The following is a 24,634-nucleotide window of genomic DNA, read 5'->3' as shown; positions in this document are numbered from 1 at the left end:
CACAAGTGAAGTCATGCAGGTGGTCATCAAAAGGGGAACCCATAAGACCATTTAGTCCAGGGTCTAAAATGGCCCAGCTACATCACTAGGTAGCCATTCTTTCTCCTCCTCCTCCTCTCATTCAAAAATGGAACAGGGACTACAAGTGCCATCCAGATAGTCCCTGCAAGATTAATTGGTTTCAAAAAACTTATACAAGTTTGACTCCAAGCAAGACTACAGGCTGCAAATATTGGGGAACATCTCCTGCACAGACCCATATAAATAAATGGAACTTGCACAAATGTTCCTGATATATTGCATCCTATTAAATTACTTGTTGTACTTGAGGTAGAAATTTGGTCCCAAATGTATTTTTTGATTGAAGAGGGCATATTCTATGCTTACCCCTAGATCAACTATCACCTATCCATACCCACCCCGCATTTTTTTTTTAAAAGCAGTCTATTAAAATGTAACACACACACCCCTCCTGATGGACTCAAAATGTTTCTAAATGAAGAGCAACTCTCCACGAGTCTTTGAACATTACATTGCTTTTTCTTAAAAAAGCAATAAAGTTGGAATACAAAAATAGAGCCTCTTTTTGTTTTTTTTAAAAAACACAAAACAAACAATTATAAACAACTAGATCAAGTTTTCCCCCCTCTTGTTCCAGCCCCCTTTTAAATCATCGTCATAGGTAAGTCTCTAATCACTGTCCATCAATTAAGTCTCTACACAATGTCCTGGAGCAAAGGGAAAGGAAGGTGGACCTGAGTGGCACTAGTAGTCAAGGAGTGGGCTTTGGGCTCGAGTTCCGAGTCCTTTTACTCCTCCGGTTGAAAGGGTAATTGAGAAATTCGAAGCGTCTGTGAGGCTCGGTCGTTTGGTGTCCCTTGGGCAGCCTTTTCATGAAGTGAACCTCACGCTGATGCTGACGAGTTTTGGATCCCTTGCGGGGACGACCCTTCCGGGTGAAAGCCATATACCAGCCTTCGTACTTGGCATTCTGCAGTGCAGTGTAGTTGTTCTCCAGCACAATCTCAGTGAAGACACAGTCCTTGCCTTTGCCATTGCTCTGCAGATGGGAACAAGAGAAGACAATGGCACAGATTTTAAAAAGGAAACCTCCAGTCCTTTCATCTATCCCTGCATCAGCTCAAATGGAACACTTGAAAGCTAGCCTAAGCCCCTGAGCACAACTTTGTAGGTGCCCTGTGCTTCCTTTTGTGGGAGAACAAGAACCCCACTGAGCCAGCCATCCTTAACAACAACCAACATTCTTTGGTTATACTCTGAAAGTTTACTATATGAATCATATTTTCAAAACTTTTTTCCTATTTTGTACAAGCCACAAAAATTCAAGATATCAATTTTAAAGTTGGTGGTAAGTATGAATTATAAGAGCAGGAGAATGCACCAGCATTGATAATTGTTATTTGATTATCTGAAAACTCAGTAAACAGAAATATCCAGACTTTGCTAGCTCCAGAGTTATGAAAATTGAGAAGTACATCTGAGATCTTCCTTTCACACATGCACACCCAGTCTACATCTATCTGATTCCTCCGGCTATTTATTAGTTGATGTTTGGCTATAGTGCATCTTTCATTGTCTTAATGTGTAGACCTAAACTGACAGAGAAGATCCCACCTCCTGAAGGTGCAAAGTATCCTTAGCACTTATTAGAAAACCTGGCAGACCTGGGATGTCGCTAATGAGTGTCACTATCTGAATGCCATCCAACTCATTAGAGCTTTAAATAGGTCTGTTAGGAGGCCCACATTCAACCCTCACCTGACACTTTGCACCAATGCACAGGGCCACCCCCCGCCAAGTGAAATTACCTAGATTGTGAATTCCTAGTCTTTCGTACACCCTCAACCTTCCATCAGGGTAGAGAGCATAAGGCAGCTAGCAAGCATATAGTTCTGTGCAAAGAAGATTGTTTTGTATAGCTGGAAGTGTTCTCCCCAGAACTGCAAAGAACACTGCAGCTATAAACACCATGTGGACTTACTGCAGCCCAGGAGTGGTGCCATTGTTGAAGATCAAAGTTTTTACAGTGTGTCCGAACACACATTCAAAGGCTGAGTATGGATTGAATTTGGGTTGTTGCTGAAACATGTGTTATTGTGTTGTCCAAAGTCAGCTGCACTAAGAAGCCATAGCTTCTTAACCACAGACACCCCATGAACAGAATCCATGTTTTGTTGTTGTGTTGTGAACTGTGGGTTGTTCACCATTGCTTCTTCCCTTGGTTGGCTTTAGGTAACATGATGACATGTGTTTCAACAACAGTTCATGTTTCAATGACAACTCACACTTAATATTAGAATGTGGGTTATTGTGCTGTCTGAACCCAGTCCTAGATGCCTAGGTGAGCACCTCAAGTACAAGCCACATCAGCTCTACCACTCCAACCTATCCCTGAGAAACAAAGCAAATTCATCAGGCATGCAAATAGGCATCAGAATACGAGTAAGTTATTCTTCTCTTTTCTTTGATTGGTTCCAATCCAGTCAGTCCTAGAGGAGATCAACCCTGACTGCTCTTTAGAAGGCCAGATACTGAAGATGAAACTCAAATACTTTGGCCACCCAATAAAAAGGAACAACTCACTGGAGAAGACCCTGATGCTGGAAACAACTGATGGCAAAAGGAGAAGGGGACAGCAGAGGATGAGATGGCTAGATGGAGTCACTGGGGCAGTGGGTGTGGCCTTGGGTGGACTCCAAGGGGTGGAGGAGGACAGGAGAGCTGGAGGTATGATGTCCATGAGGTCGTGATGGGTCAGTCATGACTTTGTGACTAAACAAACAATCTGGAACAGACTGCATATACGGCACACCCAAGGGGAAAAATGAAAGAAATAGGAGCACAACTAGGTGAGGAGGACAGAAAGAATGAGTGGAATACTCATGGGTAAGTTGATAATCTGGCAAGGTCCACTGCTAGGAAAACAAACTCGGTGCTTACACAGGAATACAGAACACAGTGGGAGGCCATTGGTCCATGTTGCTCAGTATCGCCTGCACCAGCTTTTCCTAACCTGGCACACAACAAGACCCCAAATTCTGACCTTTGCGCAAGCTGGCTGCAGCTGATGAGGGTTGACGTCCAAATGAGGCTGCTCTGCACTGACTGGACACTGGACTCTCCCAGGGTTCCCTAGAGACTCTGGGATTAAGCCTTGAACGATATGCACTGAGCTATGACTCTTCTGCTTTGTGGCTTGGCTTATTTGGGGGGTGGGGAAATTAACTTTCTGCAGTTCTGGCCAAGGGGCAAATCTTACACTGGGGAAGAAGTGTGTGTCTGAATAAATGTGAACTAATGACAACATTTGTAAGCCATCCCGAGATAGGATAGAAAAGCTTTTAGTAAATAAATAAACCAACATTTCTTCTGGCTTGGACATCGGGGATGGAGGAGTGTAGTGTGTAGCTTTGGCATAATGCACTGGCATTATTCTAATAATAATGCACTGGTAACATAATTATTTTGGGAAGGATAGGGCAAAGAAGGTGGTACAGTGCTAAGTGGAAGGCTTCCAGGATGCAGGCATTGGCATGAAGAAGGGAACAAAAGATCAGACTCTTCATTTCAGAAATGCCTTGCTTCTTGTTTCTAATGCAGGAGAGAGGTGGTCCTAGACCCTTGCAGGCCTAACAAGATTTGTGCCATGAAATGAGTTGAAGGCAGGAAACACACACAAAATATGCACAAACCTGGCTGCACCTCCTCCTCCTGCAAACTGAAATGCTGTTAAGGGATGCTAAAATATATATACAACGGACGAAAAAGAATTCAGGGCACTTAGTCTATGTGTACATGCAGGATCAGCCTTCATAGGTGCAAGTAATATCTGTGCATCCACAGTGACTGGAGGGTCCCAAGAGGCGCACTGCACTTAGGCTGCCATGACCAAATATTCTCTGCTCCAAGACTGTGGCTCACAGGTAGTATACCTGCTCTGCATGCACACATTCTCCAGTTCAATTCCTGGCATTCTCAGGTTCAGCTGGAAAAACCTTGGAGAGCTGCCACGACTGGACTGAATGGTCCACGCTTTGACTTGGCATAAGGCAGCTTCCTACTGGGCCAGCTCCAGGTTTCAGAGAGCCTTTAGGCAAGATACCTCAATGGACTTACTCCCTTAACACTTCTGTCTTTTCACTGCCATTGTCAGCAGCCACTCTTGCTCCTCCCACTCTTCCTTAGTCACAGCCACCCCCTGCTTGTTTGCAAGCTACAGAGCCAATGAGCCCATTGGCAGTGGCGTCTGCTCTTCCTCCTCCTCGTCACTACCATTTGTTTGGGACAGAACAAGAGGACTTTGAACAAGCAGGGTGCAGTGGTGGAAAAAGGGGGCAATTCCAGCGGATTCCTGTCAGTGGTTCCCTGTTGGGATGTGGATCCTTGGCAGGTGCTCAGCCAGACCTACTCTTGACATTGCCTATGAACCATGACAATTGTGGGCAGGAAAGGTACTTGTGAGTCTCTTCTCGGATGAAGGAGAGAGCATGTGGCGGCTGCCTTCCCCCCAGCCACTCAGTGTCATCCATTACCAAAGCACTGAGAGCAGAAACAAGTACATCCTGTCCACAGAGTGATTTTAAAAGCAGATTTTATTTAATACATGTCACCCAACATCCTCTTTTTAAGGAAGAAAACTAGGCAGAATGATAAGCTGTTACATGCATGGTCTTTCTTTATGAGATTGCCCCTTGGCTGGGGAACTGAGATGTGGACTGTAGTGTGGAAAAGGTATCTGTAATCCTTTGTTCTCATCTGATCCGGATCTCTTCCAATCTGATCCCGGGAATGATCTGAACTTCCTCCCCATGACGTCTATTTGCTAACATAATAAATAGCAGTAGCTGGGTGGGGAATGTCTTTGGAAGAAATGGCAGCCCTAGAATTCATCAGTAGGTTAGGAGCTTAGTGCTGTGGCTGGCTGCCTGGCTGGCTGGCTGGCAAGGATTTTCCTCAGGGCTGTGCATGTTTAAAGCAAAATAAAAACTGCACAAAAAAGATTTACCTATTGAATGCAAATTTACATAGATTTGCATATGCCTTTTTTAAATTATGCACTAACTGCAAGAACACTAACAGGTTGTACTAGATGTCAAGGAGCTGCCAGGCAAAGGAGATGCTTATTGATAGCCATAGTTAGGTAGAGGTGGAGTGCAAGGGATTTTGATGCCAGTTCTTTCCTTGGCTATATCATATTAGTGTATAGTTACAGTGGTGTAGTGGAGCCAGGACCTGGAAACAAAGCCCATTGAATTCAATGGGACTGACTTGTAAGTAAGCACACATAGAGATATGACCTTTGCTGTTTTTGTTAAGGCTGAGAGACATGAAGTACATGGAACAGTAGAATGAATAGCTAGCTATGTTGGGAGAAGGGGCCATGCTAACAAAGGTGATTATTATGAAAGATCCTTGGGATTACATAGTCCCACGTAAAGATACTTTCCAGTTTTTAAACTATCAAGGGCACAATTCTGGGGAAAGCTGAGAGTTGCAGGATTTTTGTCTGTCCAGACATGCATATGATTGCACACTAAAGCAAAAGATGTTGCACTGTTGCAGCATTCTTTTCTTAACCACAAGGAGAAGAAAGCTGTCCTTTAAAGAAAACAACTACTCCTTCCACCAAAAAGGAAACACTTAAACACTGAAGATCTTTGCAAGGCTCCAGTCAGTCCCTGCTTACCCAGGTTCTGCTGTGAGATGTCAGAAGCTAAAACTACAGTGCATGAATGTCAGGGCTGGCATGGCTGAGCACCTACAGAGAGACCACACGGACAGATTTGTCCAGCAGGGGCCCACGGACAACAGACTTCAGGGGATGCTCCTCATCTTCACCACTCGAAACTGTTCGCTTGTTTCATGCTTTGGGGCCAGTGGTGATGTGAGACGCAGCAGATACAGTGGTCTACTTGCTCCCTGCAAGTGGGAGCAGTAAGGAGCAAGAGAGGAGCAAGAGCAGTTGGTGGCAATGGTGGCAAGGTGGACTCACCGGGGGAACAGGCCTAGGAAAGGCATCTGCCTGAGGGCCCTTCAAAACCAGGAGCTGGTACTGCTTTAGTTGCATCAGCTTTGCTCATCTATAGAGGTGTATTTGAATTTTACCCCTTTTATGACACTGACTGTACCTAGTGGAAGTTATTTCCATGGGCTGCTGAAAGATATGCAGCATGAACCAATGCATGCAATGGGCTCACTTGCAGGTTCACTTATATGCCCCTTTGCCTTTCCATCTCCATATTTTGCTCTCCCAAAGTATTCTGCTCAACCTCCTGTTGGGCTCCAAGCTGTCTTACACACACTCTTCCCGTGCCCCAGAAGTCTTACAAATTTCACTTGCTTTTCTCTTTACCTTGCCAATCAGCTTTCCCTTCTTGTTCATGCAGATATAGAATCCTGTCTCAGCTCCTTTAATTCTCACTCGGCTCCCAAATGTGTCGGTCTCCACGATGAGCTTGGCTGGAGAGGAAAAAGAGGATGGCAAAAGAAGTCTGTGAATTTTACAAGATGGACAGCACACCGTGTTGCAAGAGGAAAAGCAGTCTTCCAGAATGAGCACTTTCTAAGGCAGCAAGAATCACACAACAAAGAGCGTCCCTGCGGTAGCATTCTGCAGTCAGGGTGTTCTGTGAGATCAAGGTGGGTCAAGGATAGGAACTCAGTGGGGTCCATGTAAAGGACTTTTCTTATCCTTGTGATCAGTTGCAACATTTGAAAACAAAACATTCTGAGACGTGCAAATAGTTTGTAGCTTCCATGCCTTGCCCATCTCTTTATTGTATTGTGTACCAACACCGTAACACCATAACTACCCACTTTCTTGACCTATGTTACATCACCTGTATAAAATGGAAAATACATGTTTTCCATTTTATACAGGTGATGCTCTAAATTACTGGAAATACATCATTTCAGAATCCATGCTGCAAGCAAAGGCAGGTAGAGAGATGTTTATAGGAAATCAAGGACCAAATCAAGAAATCAGATCAAGCACTTTATACATTTCTTTGTTTCTCTGACTTATATGCTAGCCAGAGCCAGCTGACAAAAGTAACAACTCTGTATACCAAAGACTGAGAGCAAGTTTTAGCTGGTGGCTGAATTTTCCCTCAGCGGGCCCTCTGCAGGCTGGATGAATGTCACGGAGTGTGGCCACACCTGCTGCCAGCAGTGCCCCACCTTTTTGCCTGTCTCCCTGCTGAGAGAGGTACCAAGCCCCAAGCTTCTCAGCAAGAGGAAAGAAGTTAAGCCAGTGCTGGGAGGAGCAACTGCAAAGTCCTCAGCGGTGGGGGCAGGAGGCAGAACTTGGCTGGTGATGGGCACAGCAGCCACTCCCAGCATCAGCTGAGTCTCCATGTGTGCCTCACCCCATGGGGGCATCGTGCAAACAGATTCAGCCAGCACTGGGAAGGGCAGCCTCTTCTCCCAGCACTGTCTGCATCCCACCGTTATCTCCAGTCTGAGATCAGAAATAACAGTGAGGAGTCCCCTGCATGCTGTCTCCCATGAAGTGTTTCCTACTGTATGCCAGGACCGGAGAGTCTCCACATGTACTGCCTACTACAGCCTTCCCCACCTGGTGTTGCAGACTTCAACTCACAGCACTCACAGCAATCCTGGGACTTGCATTCCAAAACATCTGGTGAGTACCAGGTTGGGGAAGGAGGGTCTACCCATAGGAGCGGCAAGGCACCCACGTGGCGCAATAGCACTTCCCTTCACATATAAACAAAACCTCTTCAGAACACAGCGGTCCTAAATCCAAGCAAGAGTCAGAATCAGGCCCAGTTTCAAAAGGTAGCCAAAAATCGAATGTTTTCTTGCGTTGCTTCAACTACTGAAACCAAGCGCCTCCCAGTTATTTACAACAGTCCCTACTCCCTTCCTGTGGCAAAAGAACAAAGCAAATGACTGTTACAAACAACACAGAGAAACTACAGCAGTCTTTCCCAGGTCAGTGCTCTCCAGATGCTGGAGTGCAACCCCTAGAATTCCTGGCCAGGTTGGCTGGGGCCAGTGGGAGCTGAAGTCTGAAATCGCTGGCAGGTAGGATGTTGAGGGAGTTTGGACTACAGAATACAAAGCCTTGGTCAGCAATAGCCTAGGAAGCTCCTGTTTTAAAAGGAAGAAGTGTGAACTGGGTAAAAGGGTGGTGGGGGGCGGGTAATGTTCTAATTTGGTATTGTTCTCTCTGGCCCTCCTACTCTTGTTACATCTCTATTCTCTGTAGCTTAAGAGTTGCATGATGGTTTAAGTCCTCTTTCTGTCTCTCTCTACATTGATGCTGACTTTGCAGCTGGTAGAGGAAACCAGGAAGGGTAAAGCTGGCCCCTTAATGCGTTTCACCTTTGTGAGAGAAGAGAGGGCATATTGATTTAGTCTCAGTTTTTTTAATGGAGGCATTGATTGACTTTCAAAGCAGCTATGCAAATCGCAGATCAATGAGTTGTCCCCTTCGTCTTGCTGCTGCACAAACCCCAAAGAGCTGGATCCGGCCCCAAAATGCCATTTTGTCCATCCCATCATGGAAAAGTCAAAAGAAATAGAACAGAATTCTTGTTCTGTGCAGCAGTTTTTTGGTGGTTGTGGATTCGAGGTGCCAGAGACTCTTATGAAGAGCTGAAAAGCTGTTTTTGCCCTTTATGGCTTTAAAAGGAGGATGCATTCCTAAGCTAGAATTCAGGAAGCCATTTTTTCAGTGATACCTGAGCCACTGCAGAGTTTGTTTCCCTTTCCTAAAGCAGCAGCAGCTACAAGAATTTAAATTTGAGCCATGCAGGTGAATGACATTTATCATGTCTTGGGAGCAGATAAAACAGATCTTCCATCTTTGATCTTAATTTGTCTCATCCTCCCTCATACCTGTGCATGCCAGAATTGGGAGGGGACACCACCGGTTGGGAGAAGACACACCATACCACACAATAAGCAAGTACAGACTAAGTTTTGGCTCCAGCTTGCTACTCCCAAAAGTGGCACAAAATCCTAGCTGGAACTCCTGCAAAAATAGGGTGGCCAGGTATTCTCTTTTATAGAAGACCATCCATATTTGAAGGGTTGCCAGAGGACTGCCCTCTACTTTGAAGGACACACCTGTTTGAAGGAATGCCCCATCCAAGTCTAGTTTAGTGATAAAAGCCCATCAGAAGGAAGAGCTGAGCTTTCAAGTTGCCCCACAACAGCACTGAGCAAGACACCCAGGTCACCTGTTCACAATCTTCTGCACTAATATGTACCACTTTTCTATTTAAATAATAAGAATACCTAAATTTGCATGGCTCTGTCTAAATCACCATATGCAAATCGTATGCAAATGTGTATCTTTCTTGGTAAGTGGCCACCCTATCCCTAGTCCTCATGGTTAGAGAAAACATTCTGAATATATGTTGGCAGGTTTTGTGCCGCCAAGCCCTCACAGGAGTTCAAGGACTGGTACGGAAGGTGGATGACCATTTTCCTCAAACCCAGATCTGCCACATCCATAGACAACCCAGGGTGGTGGGAGCAGTTTAAAGAGAAAAGGGGATGCAGCCTCACCCCAGTGTTGGAGCTTGTCCAGGAGAGAGAGTTCCCATGACAGAGAGATAAGTTGTTGGAGGAGGAAGGCTTCCATTCCCATGCAGTTGCATGTCCCTTTTACCCTTAGAATCATTCCCCTCCCACTTCTTACATTATTGAGGCAAGACCAGATTTAGAGCAATGCATCTCTTACCATTACACTATAATCTGAGCCCAGTGCCCATTCTGGGTTTTTGCAGATACTTGGGCAAGACAGCCTCTGTGGGCTCCCCCTCTCAGTGAGTCTGCTTTCTCATGGCCAGTGTCCTTAGCAGCTCTTGCTCCTCATCCTCTTTCTCCTCACTGCTGTCTCTCAGTTGCTTGGCAGGCAAAGAGCCTATGAACAATCAAGCAGGAGCATCCGCTGTTCTTCCTCACCCACAACCTGGGCCTGGGTGAGGGGCAAGGCAACAAGCAGGTTTTAACAGTGAGGAGGAGAGGGATCTTCAGCGGGCTGTCAGTGGGCCCATTCTGGGATGTGGTCCCTTGCCAGGTCCCCAACCCTGCCTATTCTTGACACCAGCCTTCCTTCATCCCAAGTCAGTAATGTCCGCAAACTTGGCCAGATCTATTACAGGTGGAAACTGTAAAGGAGAAACCAGCAGCAGCAGCAAAGAACACATAAGAAATCCGGGCTGGATCAGACCAAAGGTCAATTCAGTCCAACACTTTGTACACCAGCTGCCCACAGGAACCCTCAAACAGGTTGGGTGCAAGATGGGTGCTCCTCTTGCCCAAGCTCCTCAGTCACTGGTATAGATAAGAATGGCAGAGCATAAGATGGACAGGCTGAAAGGTAAGTCATGAAGTTCAAACACCAGTAGATAAACTATAGATAAAATGAGAGTTTCGGACAGAAAGATAGCAAAATGGTTGCAGATGAAGTCCATGCAACAAGTTGCTCAAACTGAGTGATGCGAGAGATCCAACTACATAGTTTTATTGAGAGAAATGGCACATTACTGGAGTCTCTGGGATTTGGTAGCTCTTTGTCTAAAGTCTCCAGATGCAGCAAGTATTTCAGCTGCTATAGTAGTGCAGGGAATAGTAAGCCAGTGCCTATTCTAGAGCTCGGAGTTCAAGATACAACATGTACATGGCAAATGTTCAGCTGAAAGTATGGAAAGCAGTGCTAGGAAAAAGGTGTTGTGTAGCTGCTCAGATGAATCTTCTCAAACTGTACGAGGTTTGTGACATCTATGCCTATAGCTATTGGGTGCCCCCTCATTTCCACAAAAGCAAAGTTTATCTGTAGACATGTGACAGGAGGATCTAAATTTATCTTTGCAAGCTAGCATCCTCTGGACTTCAACTCCCAGCATTCCTTAGCAAGCATGAGTTCCAGGTTGGAAAAGGTTGATCTAAAGAGACCTTGAAAACTGATAGTGAAAAGCCGATCTCGTGCATCTATTTTGTGGCTACCTGATCCCACCCACCCAAGTACAACCCTACTTCACTGAGCTCATTCTAATCACTAGGCCAAACATTAAACAAACTCCTCTCCCCATGCTCAGCCAACTTAATGATCAGTTTTATGGCATTTCAGTCTTTGTGGATATTTCTGCAAGTCCCCTGTCAAAGGCAATAGCATAAAAAATTACCTGTACAAAAATTTGGGTAAGAGAAGGACTAACCTTGCAACAGGAAGAAGCCACGCTGTTTTCCCCTTAGCACATAGAAAATTCTGGTTCTTTTCAAAAGGGATGTTTTGAGAGTTCTCTGCAGTTTTTGACAAGCGTGCTCCTGTTAAAGGAAGTGCCTTGTACTTTTCCTCCCAAAGAGTGGAAAAGTGAAAAGAAACTGACAAAAGTCAGATCCTCCCCCCAAAAAAAACCCCTTGAGGAAAGGGTTTGAAGGGTGATCTATTGGCTACCCCTTTTTCACAAGCAAATATCACTCTCAGTTTTGATTTCTCTTGACAGTTCACCTTTTGACAGTTGTCAAAACAAACCAAGTTTTTAAAAAAAGCTTTTGACAACCTCTCTGGATGGATACCCATGAGTGGGGCCTGCTGGACTTTGACAGCAAGTAACCTGCAGGACATTGTCCAGGCAAGATATGGCATGTTGGATCCACAAAAGTGCACACACATGCACTTGCACAAGTCCAACTAGAAAAATGTTAAAAAGAAAACATTTTCACACATTTGGGGCACAATTTTATTGTTTAAAAGCAATGAACACCCCTGCAGTGTGCTGCTTGAATACGTTGAACGGGCTACTAGCTGTCAGCTTGGAGATCACAAACCGTGTTCTCTGCAAAAAGCACAGAATAGTAAGGGGGCAACAATACTCAGAAAGTACACAAGGGCTTGTGATTGTGGCAAGGTAGGGCAGGGCGGTGAATGTAGCAGGGGCAGCCACTCCACTCTGCCACTGTGCCATCAGTGAAGCAGTTCCATTGGTAGTGGATGAAGCAGTCTTGGCAAGATAGATTTGCTGGCCTTGCCAAGAGGCTCACTCACTGTTTCCCTTCACCCATGATGGAGATTGTTGCCTCACTTCAGATGACATGCCAACCTATCATGGTTAAAACATCCTGTAGCACAAGCCATGGTTTAATAAGGTGGCTTGTTGCCCACAAATAATCCACCTTGCAGGAAATAGTCCAGGTTCACATGCCACAACAACCCACCATGGCTCATTACCCATTAAGGTTTATCAAATCATAAAAAGCCACTCACACTCTTTTAAAGACAGGATGACAGCACTCCCCTGTAAAGCAAATGAGCTGCATTCAGATGATCAGTTCAGCCTTCTGCATCCTAGTGCCCCGCAGATGCACTGGACTAGAAGCCCCATTAATGTTGGTCACTGAGTTGTAGTCTGACACTCCTGGACTACACACCAGGTTGTGGACTGAAATACAAACCCCAACCTGTCCCCCTCCTTATCCTGAACAAAATAAGGGTGGAGGATTTGCAGAAGGACTAAAACTAACTAGGCTTGGAGCAAAGTTTGGAAATGCTCAATGACAATATCATTCCCAGGTTGTAAGTTCAGCTGAAGTCTTCATTAGCAATGGACACAATCAGCAGTGACCTTTAGCGCAGAAAGACACTTTAGGAGGCTTGTGTTTGCCTCAGGAGGTGGTACAGAGGGGAATTAGTAGGGGATGCTTAACTGTCACCCCAAATGTGCCTGCCCCCTTGCAGGCCTTTTGACACATTGTTTCTCCCATCAAGTCTCCAATACTCAAAGTAAGCTCCTGACCAGGAGAAAAAAAAGTAACTTGGAAGGGTAAAACACCTTCCCGCTGTCTCCTACCAGTCCTCCCACCCACTCTTGTAGAGGTCTTGCTTCAGCAAATGCCAATTTGGGAATGCACCCCATTCTTCCCCAACATGACACTTGCAAATACTGTTAATAATGCAAGCTAGAAAAAGGAAGAGGGACATTTTTCAACAGAAGAGACATTTTGGCCAGTAAAGGTTTCTCATTTGAACTCAGGAAACACCCAAAGCAACTATTTAAGCATTTGTTGTGTAAATGTCCAATAGCCAAAGTATGAAGACTTGCTGCTAGAGGAGGGAATAGGCAAGAGTGTTGACAAGGGACTTCTTCCCGCTTAGTCTTGATGTTGGTCCATTTCACCTCTCATTCTCCTGTTGGCAAACTGAGCGCTAGTATTCAGATCACCACATGGTTAAGGCATGTGGTGAGGGATACAAAGATCCAGGCTGCCTCATTATCAATCTGATTGTGGAGGGAAGGAGAATATCTACCTGACAACCAGCCATGATGCACAACCACATTCAAGACTCAAGATCACAACAGCACTTCTAGCTAGGGGTTGTGTGTGGGGAGCAGCACATTGGCCCAGCAACAATATATTTTGATAATTTGAAAACTAGGAAAATGTGTATTGTCACTGAAACAGAAGGAGTTCCTTGAGGTACATTTGATAAAGTGGTATAAATGTTTCCTAAATAAGTCCTAGAAGAGCTATATGCTTAGCAAGATAGGGAGCTGCCCTGTACTCTTGGTCCATCTAGCCCAGTATTGTCAACACTGACTAGCAGCAGCTCTTCAGGGTTTCAGGCAGTTTCCCCAGCCAAACCTAGAGATGCCAAGGATCAAACCTGGGATATTCTGCATACACAGCATGTGCTCTGGTGCTGAGCAACGGCATGGCTGAGCAAAGTATGGTTCTCCAGAAGTTCTGGCCTACAATTTCCATCAGCCATTGCCAGCATACCCAATGGTAAGGAATTATGGGACTTGTAGGCTAAAATATCTGGAAGGCCTCAAGTTGTCCACATCAGAGCTATAGTTTAAAATCAACAGGGTAGGTGTCGATCTTTTCATTTGTTTTATAGCATCATTCAGACTCTGCTGTACAGATCTTCGACTTTGGCTGTGGACAGAACTCTCTTTGATTTGGTTTCCTTGGACACGCCAAAAGGATGGGGTGCATCCTATCTGAATAGGATAGTAGGAAGTTCTTCAGTGCTTTGGCCATGAAGTCAGTACATAAAGTAGTTTGCTCCATCCTGGTGCCCTTCAGATGTGGACTACTACTCTTATTGGCTGGGAATGATGGGAGTTACAGCAACACATCAAGCTGGGGGCAGCTGGTTTAAAGGGCCACTACATTCCTTAATGCTTCCTTCTCAGTAATACCTGAGGAGGATTAATCAGGCCTCAGCCATTCCTTTTTCTCCCACCCACCATATTTCAAACTTAGCTTGCAGGACAGGAGCTTGTTTGATTGCTTTTGATCACATCTTTCAATCCAGAGCTGAATTACAAAGCTTGTCCTTTGGCCTGCTATTTAGTTGGAACTCAAACAACTGTAGGCCTCCACAGGTAGATCATGGATGCTCGGTTTCATGGAATTAGCTACATTTTTAAAGAATGTTGAGGCTGTTTTGGGGGGAGGCAGTTCACCTTGACTAAAGGGTCATTCTTTCAATAAAAAATAATAAAGAATGGCATCTAAGATTCAACAGTTCCCAAAATAAAAATGGAACAATCTCAGGCCTGCTGCCTTAAGCATCCTTGAGTTAATACATTATTGCACACCTACATTATGCAAGAGGTATGTTGATTCACAGGAACTAAGCACACCCACCATCACCAGCACCCTAAATATTGTCATGGCAAGACAAAGGGCCTGGAGTAAGCTTTGAGATGGATTGTGGAGAGCAACAGTCTCTTTTTTAGATAAGAATTAGGACACGAGATATTAGTGCAGCCAGGCACAGGGAAAGCTGCAGTTGGCTGAACAGAATCCGAAAGCAAAGGTCCCTCCCCATGGAAACATACCTTGTTACATACTCAGCAACAGAACATCCTTCCACTTTTGCTCTCAAAAGTGCATTGGAGCATTGGAAGACTCCTATGGGATGAGACCAAAGGCCAACCGGATACCCACAGAGAGCCCCCGGAACAGAACTTAGGGGCAACATCTTTCTCCAACTGTTGTTCCCCAGCAGTTGCTGCTGGAGGTTGCATGCACCCCTCATGATTCGTACCATTGACAACTTTATCCACCATGAATTTTCTAACCTCCTTTTAAAGCCATCTAAGTTAATGGTCATCACTGATAGCGAATTCCACAATTTCACTAATTGCTGTAGGAAGTAGAAGAAAAACATTATACTTCTCTCTCTCCTTTTCTCTCCACTTTGAGTGCACTGCATAATTGTACACATCTATATCATAGTCTCTTACCTTTTTAAAAAAAAACCCAAAAGCCTCTGACATTGCAACCTTTATTTATACAGGTTGCTATTTCAAGCCTGATACTATTTTGCTTGCCCTCTTTCCCAGTCAGGCTGTGGTTCAATCTCTTCTAGTGAATATGCTCTGCCTATAAGAAAGGTTAAACTCCATAAAGCTTTTGCCTCTCTCAAGCAAAAGAAGCAGATTTCATCTGCAAACAGCCACCACATGCAACATTATAGTGGAGGGTGTGGGAGGGCTAGAAAACCATGTCATTAGCTCGGGACTGTCTCATACTTTGCTACTACAACTATCTAGGCAAATCTTTTAAACTAGGCCCAAAGCCTTTGCATAACACTCTCATCTCACGGTGCTCAGAGTCCTGTGTCTCTCTCCCCCATGTGAGCATGTTGGGCTGTATATGAATTACAGCATCACATCGCTTCTTCCGACCCATTACAACCCCTTTAATTTTAGCACTTCTCTTGCCTATAAAATATTAACATCTGCAAACCCCCCCTCACCAAACAGCAATTGGACCCCCGACTCCTCTTCATTGAGTCACATAGACAAGGTCCCCTTATTTATCTGTCTTTGGGGGCACGAGCAAGGAAGGTCGATCAAGAGAGTAGTAAAAGGTTTAAAGAGCATCAATTTCCATGCTCTCCCTTTGCTGCCTGATGGAGAGACATAGAAAAGCAGCCCTGAACAGAGGCAGAACAACACATGCTTTTTTCTCTTCCACCTTTTCAAAGGCTCTTTCTGATTTATTGCCTGTTGGTGGGCTTTGCCTTGCCACACGAGCCTCTTTGGTGACCAGCCTCTAGCGCTGAATCACTGCTCGTTTGGCAGGCCCTACTGGCTTGAACCTACTCTGAAGCAGAGATGTGGATGAGCAGTGGGGCAGGAAATGTGAAGAGTAAGGACAAGATGCCTACAAAGACATATCATGTAGACCTCACCCCATTCACAAGGTAATATGTAGAACAACCTGTCTGCAGCAGCAAACTCAATCCCCCAGTAGATGCAACCAGGAATAAACACGGCAATTATCATTCACTTTCAAAACCATTTTCCTCTCGTACAGACAAAGATCATTTTAATCCAGATTACAGATCACTAAACAATGCTCAGAGGTGGACCAAGCTTTATGATCCATGGGGCTTTGCTCCTAATTAGAAAACCGAGCCAGGTATTGACAATCAAGACAGATAACCAAGAAAAATGGACCTGACATTAAGTCAGCCATAAAAATGTCACAGCAGAGAAAATGGTCATTGGCTGAAATAAATCACTTTTTTAATCTGCAGCCAAAGAAGAAGAATCATCCAAATTAATATTATATTGTTTAAAATGATAAAGGTGAGGTTTTAATATAAGATGTTAACAGTGTGAAAGGTTGATTTTGATGGGGGGGGGGGGAAAGCTTAACATTTTCAACTCTATTCTTTCACTTCAGTGACAGATTTATCCCAGTAAAATTATGTTTCGTGCTCAAACTTTGAAGGGAAAGTGGCTACGTAGATGCAGAAAAAATGCAGCGAGGCACACTTGATCCCCTAACTGGACTGCGAAGAGGAGAAAGTATTCAGGAAATGTTTAAAAAGGTGAAAGTAAGAAGAGTTTTAATAGCTCTTCCAGACATGGGGGTCTCTCTAGAGATTCATATAGAACAATCCTGAACCTCTATTTTAACATTTACAGACTTGCGACTCTTTTAAAACTTTACATCTGAAAAACTGCTTGCATTCTCTTTCTGTTTTAGATCATTGCTCAGTTTGCTTCCTAGCTCTTCAACTGCTTAACCTCTTTATTATGTTTTAATAGAGGTCTTTTCTTTGTCAAGGCACTCCTTTCATTTCATTCTATTCTTACCTAATGTTGTTATTTAAAGTAGCCTCTTTTTATATCAGATATTTAAGCAGGAGAAACAAACTGACCTACCTCAAATTATGGCTGCTTTATGGCTAGGATAGTTTGTTTGAAAGGTTTAAATATAAGTAAGAAAGTGTGGAATCCCTCCAGCAATTAAAGTTCATTACAAAATCCTCAGCCACCTCAAAACTATGAGAGCAAGCATATCTGGCATAATCATTCTAAGTGAGAAGGTGAAATCGGGCCTGATGTGAAAAACCAGGAATTCTAATCGTGATGTGTTCAAATACGTGCTTTCAAAATTAGGGTGCACATTTGCTCCAACAATCTGAAAACAAAGCAAGACTATAGTTGTAGCCTTATATAGTGTCTAATTTTTATAAGGCATGTTACAGAGATGAGGCCAAATGCCCAGTTTTTTGTAGCCATAATTTCACTAACTTCTCCATCCACTTGAATGTGGTATGACCATTTGAAAGACTAGATAACATTCAGAGCTAAATTCCTTAACACTTTCACTCTGTCCTGGTTTCCCGGTGTCATATCCATTTCTCCCAAAGGAAATTTGTTGCCCAGTATTCATGCCAAGGATTTGTGTTGTCAGAACTCAGCTCCTAAGCTGTGCTTAGAGCATAGCTAGCAACAAACTCTGCCTAAGATACTGTACAACTCGGGTTTAATGTCCCAAGTTGAAAACATCCTCCACAAGGCCTTATGTTTGTATTACTGAGATGCTGGATCTAGACTGAAGGAAGATACTAACAAGGCATTCCTTCAAAGCAGTTTGAGCATCTCTCCTCCCCCACCAAATGGGCACATATAGTTTTTAGTCTGCAACTCACCTCCCACACACTTGAGTGGTCAAAGATCAGGTGTAAAAACAAAACCCAGACCCCTCCACATAAGCAGGGCTATCATCATCCCGATTCTCAAAGGGAAAACAATGTACTGTTATTACAAATATTGATTGCCACATTCTTCCATCACAAGCGCCCTGCCTTCTGAATGCTCGTAATGATTTCTGGCTAACAAAAGGAACGGAAATCATCAATTACTGTGCTGCATGTACACCCTCCCCCAGCCCTGCTGCCCGCACACAGAATCTTACCGTGAGCATCTCCATCCTCTGCCATGGCATTGATTTTCTTGTTGTCCAGGATTTGCACGTGCTTTCCACTGGTCCGACTGTACAGCTGATAGGTCCGGACGAGTCGCCGGCTTAGTTGGTCGGTCACCAGGCTCTGCTCCCTCACATGCTGTGTAAAATTAGGTGGGGACTGAACAGTTACCTTTAGGAAATTAAAAAATATACAACACACCATTATAATCTCTACTCCTCTGAGAAAGATTATTTTGCCATGTTCCTGGTGTGTTTTGAGAATGCACCAAGCTTCTGCAGTGCAAAGCCAGGATTTTTAGGGACTGGTAAGAGAAACTGCCATTCTAGCTATGACTGAGAAGTTATAACCAGGATCACCAGGAAACTAGTGTGGATATAATGTGAACAAAGGTGATTCTGGAATACTGACCCAGAATCAGGTAACTCTGGCTCTTCTTTTGTAATTGGTATGGCTGCTCAAATTTCAAACAGATCTCCCCAGATTTGTGCTGTGTTCAACCAGGCTGCAAACACAATGGAGTTGTATCTGACATGATCCCAAACCAGTTTACACCAATTAAAATCCAGGAAGACTCAGCAGGAATTGCTGGGTCTGCTCCAGATTACCACCTGGGCAAACAAGCTCCATCATTCAGATCTCTCTGATGCAAGCCACAAGGATCACTGGCACAACTTATGTGCAATCCCATTACACAGTGTACATCTCCAGTTAGGTAATAATCCTGTGACTTCCAATTACTGGACCTGTTTCTGTTTCTTTAGCACTTGTTTTCCTGCTATTTCAACTGGCCCATTCAAGTTTTGCCCTGTAGGGCTACAAGGGCCTCTGTGCCCTGGACCAAAGTAACCAGTGTCAGATTGGGGTGGGGGAGCCATATTTCATCCCCCTTAAACAGGGATCAGTTGTGTCAGCAGCTGAGGCAGTTCGGAATTGTCTTTCCAGCTAATATTTATGAGCCCTTCCATACACAGAGGCTGGCTGTGGGTTTCCCACCCCCTCACTCCTGCACACACACATTCAAAGCAAATTGTAAGCCTGTTATGGAATGATTTGGGCTGCGTAACTGCAGTAAGTTATACAATGATTTTGCTGCTACCCAAATCTGTTTCTCTCCTCTTGCAACTTGGTCTTAGGAGAATTCTTCCAGCCCCTCTACATCTCCAATTCCTCTTTTAAGTCTGAAGGGGGTTAGTTTGCCCCTGACATTTATAAAGACGTATTCTGAACAAATGTTGAGGAGATTTGTTCCTTTCAACCTCATGGGGTGGCCGTGCATGAAGTAACCTCTTCCACCCCCACACCTTCAGCCCCCATGTCAAATGCTATGGTTCTTCCATACAAATGGAAAAGAAACCTCCTTCTCTAAGGGGGAGTTTATAGAGACCATCCCTTGACAATTTAGCTCACTTTTCCCCTGTGTGTGTGTGTGTGTGCGTGCGTGCACATTTCCTATAGATGGTTCTTTTGATAATGTCTCCAGATTCCCTTGCCTGCTCTGATGAGCAGACCATGTGGACAACCCTCCAGCTCTTTGATTTCCAAATTATTACAACCCAAAATATGACAGCACTGTTTTTACACAACTCCCTTGCATTCAGAATTATCTTCGTATTTTAAGCTTACACAATTAGGGTATAATTGCCACTCAAACTCAAAAGCTTACACCTGTTCTCTCTCTCTCTCATGGGGGGGATTTTTCTGCAAGTGTTTGTCTTTTGCTCCCTGGATTTGCAATCAATACTGAACCAGAAAGGTTATAGATTCCACAGTATCAGTCAGTGTGGAAATTAATAGCACTTCTAATTTTGAGCAAACAGGAATTAATAATATGAAATACTGTGAAATTATTACTGGAACATTGTCTCTTAAGAATGTTTTTAAAAACCAAATTCCTGAACAAAAATGATTACAATTTGAAATACAAAATTGGTTTGAGAAATATTTCAGTAGTGTCTGAATTAATCAGCATTCATTTCCTGCCTTGTATCCTGGCTCGCTTCTCTCAAGTTTGCTCTCTCAATTTTTCAGTTAGGTTTACATATATTTTTACTTTAACCACAATGTTCAGCCTACTGCTTTGCATCTCATTCTCTGATGCATCTATTTAGTTGCTGAAACACTTTTCATTCAACTAGTTATCTACACTTTTATAAAACTCCTTTTAACATTCACTAAAAAAAGTTTCAGAAAGTCACATTTGACTATTTACTACAAACAAACCCCAAAAGGGGTTTTTTTTTAAAAATAAAGCAGTTCCTTACCTGTGCCTGCAAGCAGAAAGCAAACAAGTGCAGTAGCCTAGAATAATGGAAAAGGAGGGAGGAAAGGGGGGGAAAAACAAAGTAGATGGTGAGATGATTTTGCCTTTGAAATGGAACAGAAATAAAGATGGAAAATCAGGGAAGCTGTTTTTCGGGGGCGGGGAAGGGGAAGCCAGTAAAGCCAAGCAAATTTATCAGCGGTTACTTACAAATAGCTAAATATGGAAGAGAAGAGATTCATCCTGAGCGATTCTACACGGTAACTCGATCGGTTACCGGAGCAGAAGCAGGAGCTGGCGGCTCCGCCGGCTTGGAGCACGGGGCGGGGGTGTTTTTTCCTCCCCTTTTGTTTATTTTAACTGGCGGGGTCTCGGGCTGGGGGCTCTTGCCTCCTCTCTACCGCGCGCGCTGCTGCCACTTGCCAATGCGCCGCTCTCCCGCGGCTCCCGAGCCGCGCTGACTCCCGAGTAGCGCTATAAGGGCGTCCCTCGGCGTGGCCAGCCCATGCCCTTGAGCGCGGAGGCGGCGGAGGGGAGAGCCTTCCCGGGGCTGCTGCGCGCTCTCCACTGGGCGTCAAAGCCTGCGCGCTGGCGACGACAGAAGCGGAGAGGGCGCTGCGGCTGGGGCTGGGGCTGGGGCTGGGGCCGGGGGCGACTCGGCCCGGCCCGGCCGCTGTCCGGCGAGGCTGCGGGGCAGGCGCTGACTGTCAAGAGGGCTCCGGGGGCGAGGAAAGGGACGCGCGAGCCCCGTGCAGGCTGCCGGGCTGACAGCTTCTCCCCCGCGGGAGAGGGCGCGGGCACCGGTGCGGTGCGGTGCGGCGCGCCTGGAGGGCGGCTGGCCGGGCAGCGCCGGCTGCTCGCGGCGGGCTGCGGAGCCCGAGCTTCGCGCCGCTGCGGGCAGGGCGCTGGGAGCGCGGCTGGGTGTGCGCGCCTCTCGGAGCGCCCGAGGGGCAGTGCGCACCGGCCCGGGCCTGGTCCCTCCTCTTGTGCGCCGCTCGCCAATGTGCCAGCCCCTTCTCATCTGTCCGGGGATGGCCCTCGACCAGGGCTCCCCCCCACCGCCCCCCGGCGGGACCGGTCGGCCACGCTGGAAGGCAGCGGCGGCTGCCACAGATGCACCTTCTGGAGAGCGTTCCCCCTCTCTGCCCGCTTCCCCCGCGTCCAGACACACAAACGCACACGCGTCTGGCCGGGGAAGAGCGTGTGAATGGGCGGCCGCCTGAGAAGTCACCGTGTCTGGACGTGAAGGGATATCCAAGCGCACCTCTTCGCTTTATCATGGCACCTGTGTGCCAGACACGGCTGCACATTTTCCCCATGTACATACGCACGGCGCCTTCAGATCAGCAGCTTCCGTGTGTGCTGGGGCAATTCCAGCCGCCATAGTCAAGGTGTACAAACATCACTCAAGCCCGCTTGGACTTAGAACCATCAAATCACTGTGGAAAGGTGCGAGTGTGCCTAAGCACCTGCTTTGTGTCACTGGTGGAGGAATGTAAAAAGTATCTTCCTGGGGTCTGTGCCAGGATATGCTTTAGTAGAAATCCCTGTAAAAATCCCTTATAGCATTCACGTGCGCATGTGAAGAAGGTATAAGTGTAAGCTTCAGGTATGCTCTCCTGCTTTTCCACCAGGGACCACAGATCTACACAAAGGTGTCAGAGGCCTAGTGCAGACGTAAAGGAGTGTGCATTAGCAACAAGGCCACTGAAGAATCTGGAACTTGCAAAGAAAATTGTGATGTGTGTGGCTGAAAGCATTTAAGCCTGTCATTGCGTGCAGCTAGCAACAGAGTAGTCCTGCCAATTCTGTATGAGCATTTAATATGTCAATACATTCCAAGCAAACAGATTTGCCAAAAATGTAAACATAGTTTGCATAGTCACAAAGGTAACATGGCCCTCTGACCCCTTCCAATTCTACTCTATGGGTAAAGTAATGGTGAATCGAATCCAGGTCATTCTTGTACCTGTACAGCCACCTGAGAGGGATGGTTTAATCTGGAGTCCTCCACTGAATGGAGGGGGTGGGGTATTGGGTCCAAGGGCCCTTTTCAACTCTTCAGTTCTATGATCCTATGAAATCAAGAGGATGTGACATACTTGTCCCACTGGTTTCAATAGGACTACTCTAAGCATGCCTAAAGCTGGATTCAACCCACTAGGTTATGTGAAGGAGGAACCAGTGAAACTGTGCTAGCTGCAAGGCTTTGTTAATTGACAAAGGGAAAGCCAGTACACCGTGCCCATGAAGGCTGCTGAGTGCTTCCTCAGGGCTTCATGTAGGTCAAGGCTGATACTTAACCCTTGAACCTGGTTCTGATGCCACAGCTCAGCCATATGGCTTTTGCAGCACTTGAGCTCCATGAGCAGGCACAGATTTCCTTTCTGTCAACTAAATGTAAGGGTCTTTCCCAACCTGGTGCTCTCCAGATACACTCAACCGCATCATGCATCATTCCAAGTCAGTCTGGCCAAAGCTAGCTGGAATGAATGAGGACTGCTTATTCAACACATTTGCAGGACACCAGGCTGGGGAAGGCTGTTGAATAAGCCCTACAGCAAAGAAAGGACAAGGGTGTCAGAGTAGAGGGTGCAGTTTTCAGAGATGCTTAGGTTGGGCAACTTGTGGGCAAAAGCATTTACAGTTCTTCACCATTGACCAGGCCTGATAGGAGCTATAGGCAAAACATCGACAAGTTGCTCACCCCTGCCAAATTTGACGGATGAACCACTTTGAGAGGCAGCTGTCATAAGAATGATCAATCCATCTCCTCCTCCAGAGCAGGAGAAGCTCCAGACCAGATGCAGGAAACAAGGGGGAAAGTATTACGGTGAAAGGGGTGGGGCAAGGTGAATACTTGTAGTGGGGTGACACATGAACAGTTTACTTCTTTCTTCATGAGTAAGTTCTGAGCTGAAATAACGAAGACCAAAAGGGTAGGGGAAAAAAATAGAACTGAAGTGCTTCTCCATACAACAGGTGATTGACTTCACAGCCAAGAGATGATTAATAACAATTTGCATATTTGTGCTTGCAAAGTCCATTCAATTTCTGTTTCACAGATTGTCAATGAAAGACACCTGACAAAGTCAGATTTTTTTTTAATTGAAGGATCTATGTGGATTTCACAATCCTGCATGTGTAAATCGCCAATAATATGCATTAGTGTAAGTGTGAATTAGTGCTAATGTACATTAGCAAATTTGGGAATTTGCACAAACTCCCTCTTAACAGTCTTTTTTAAACACTCCACAAGACTACAGAATCTGCAGTGACATAGCAAAAGTCAGTCTCCTATGGAATCCACAGGATGAATTCATAGAAATTCAAGCACATGTTAATCCAGTGTGGATTTCTGACAACCCTAGTTGGAGGCAGTTAGACACATGCTGAAGACAGGTCTATCAATAGCAACTAGTCAAAATAACTTAACAGACCCCTCCATGGCCCTGCCTAGCAGATGTTACCCACAAGCCATTGAAGAGAACTGCTGTCTTCATGCTCAGCTGATGGACTTCTGGGAGATGCGTTGGTTAATGTAGGAGGTCCAGAGGCTGGACTAGATGGACCTTAACTCTGATCCAGCAGACTGCCCTTCTCATGGCCCGAGGTGATAGAAGCACTAAAAAAGAGAGAACACATTTCCCTCACAAAAACAATATACAGCAAATTCCAAAGAAATGGACACAAGCTGTTTAGGGAAATGGAGGAGGGTTTGTTCGTTTAACACAGCTATGTGCTGCTCCAATACTGGCCCCAAGGCAGCTTACAACAAGCAAAAATACTGCATTAAAACAATTTTTTAAAGCTGCTGTAGAAACAGTAGAGAGTCATACAGCTTAAAAACAGTTAAATATCATACATGAAAATGTGAGCTGGCACCTAGAAAATAGGAAAATGGAACTTGATGATTGACCTGGGAATGGTGTTCTACAGCCTGGGAATCATCATAAGGAAGACCATGTCCACAGAGAAGCCACCATTCTCAGCACTGAATAGAATGCTTCCAAACATTAATACACAGGTAGAGCCACATGGGAACAGGTAGTTCTTTGGATTCACTGGTTCTAGAATGTTTAGGGCAGGGTTCAGGCAACACTGGGCTTTCCAGATGTCATTGAACTACAGCC

The 24,634-nt window shown here is 45.2% G+C and overlaps 1 protein-coding gene and 1 long non-coding RNA gene across 2 annotated transcripts in view; one reads left to right on the top strand and one right to left on the bottom strand.

Annotated features, from left to right (window-relative positions):
• Positions 1 to 24,634, top strand: part of LOC123026903 — a 91,820-nt gene that overhangs the window by 48,973 nt on the left and 18,213 nt on the right. Inside the window, exon 2 of the long non-coding RNA XR_006415410.1 lies at positions 6,408 to 6,660. This is a non-coding gene — a long non-coding RNA (uncharacterized LOC123026903). The remainder of the gene's footprint in view (positions 1 to 6,407; positions 6,661 to 24,634) is intronic.
• FGF8 (fibroblast growth factor 8) lies at positions 773 to 20,743 on the bottom strand. The gene is made up of 5 exons (XM_044437086.1): positions 20,712 to 20,743; positions 20,503 to 20,539; positions 18,229 to 18,409; positions 6,374 to 6,480; positions 773 to 1,060 (listed from the first exon to the last, which is right to left on the bottom strand). Exons 1-5 carry the CDS (start codon positions 20,741 to 20,743, stop codon positions 773 to 775), a joined length of 645 nt encoding a protein of 214 aa, XP_044293021.1.

This window comes from Varanus komodoensis, unplaced genomic scaffold (assembly GCF_004798865.1).
Source record: "Varanus komodoensis strain SLA01 unplaced genomic scaffold, ASM479886v1 scaffold1, whole genome shotgun sequence".
Lineage (NCBI taxonomy): Eukaryota > Metazoa > Chordata > Lepidosauria > Squamata > Varanidae > Varanus > Varanus komodoensis.
The sequence above is the reverse complement of the archived record's forward strand: the minus strand, read 5'-3'. Positions and strand labels throughout refer to the sequence as shown.

Excerpts from the sequence above, each read along its gene's own strand:
- FGF8 (XM_044437086.1), bottom strand. The coding sequence starts at position 20,743 with ATGAATCTCTTCTCTTCCATATTTAGCTATTT. Across the intron at positions 18,410-20,502 it reads CTTTCTGCTTGCAGGCACAG|GTAACTGTTCAGTCCCCACC; the intron begins GTAAGGAACTGC and ends AATTTCCTAAAG. Across the intron at positions 6,481-18,228 it reads AGAGGATGGAGATGCTCACG|CCAAGCTCATCGTGGAGACC; the intron begins GTAAGATTCTGT and ends TTTCCTCTCCAG.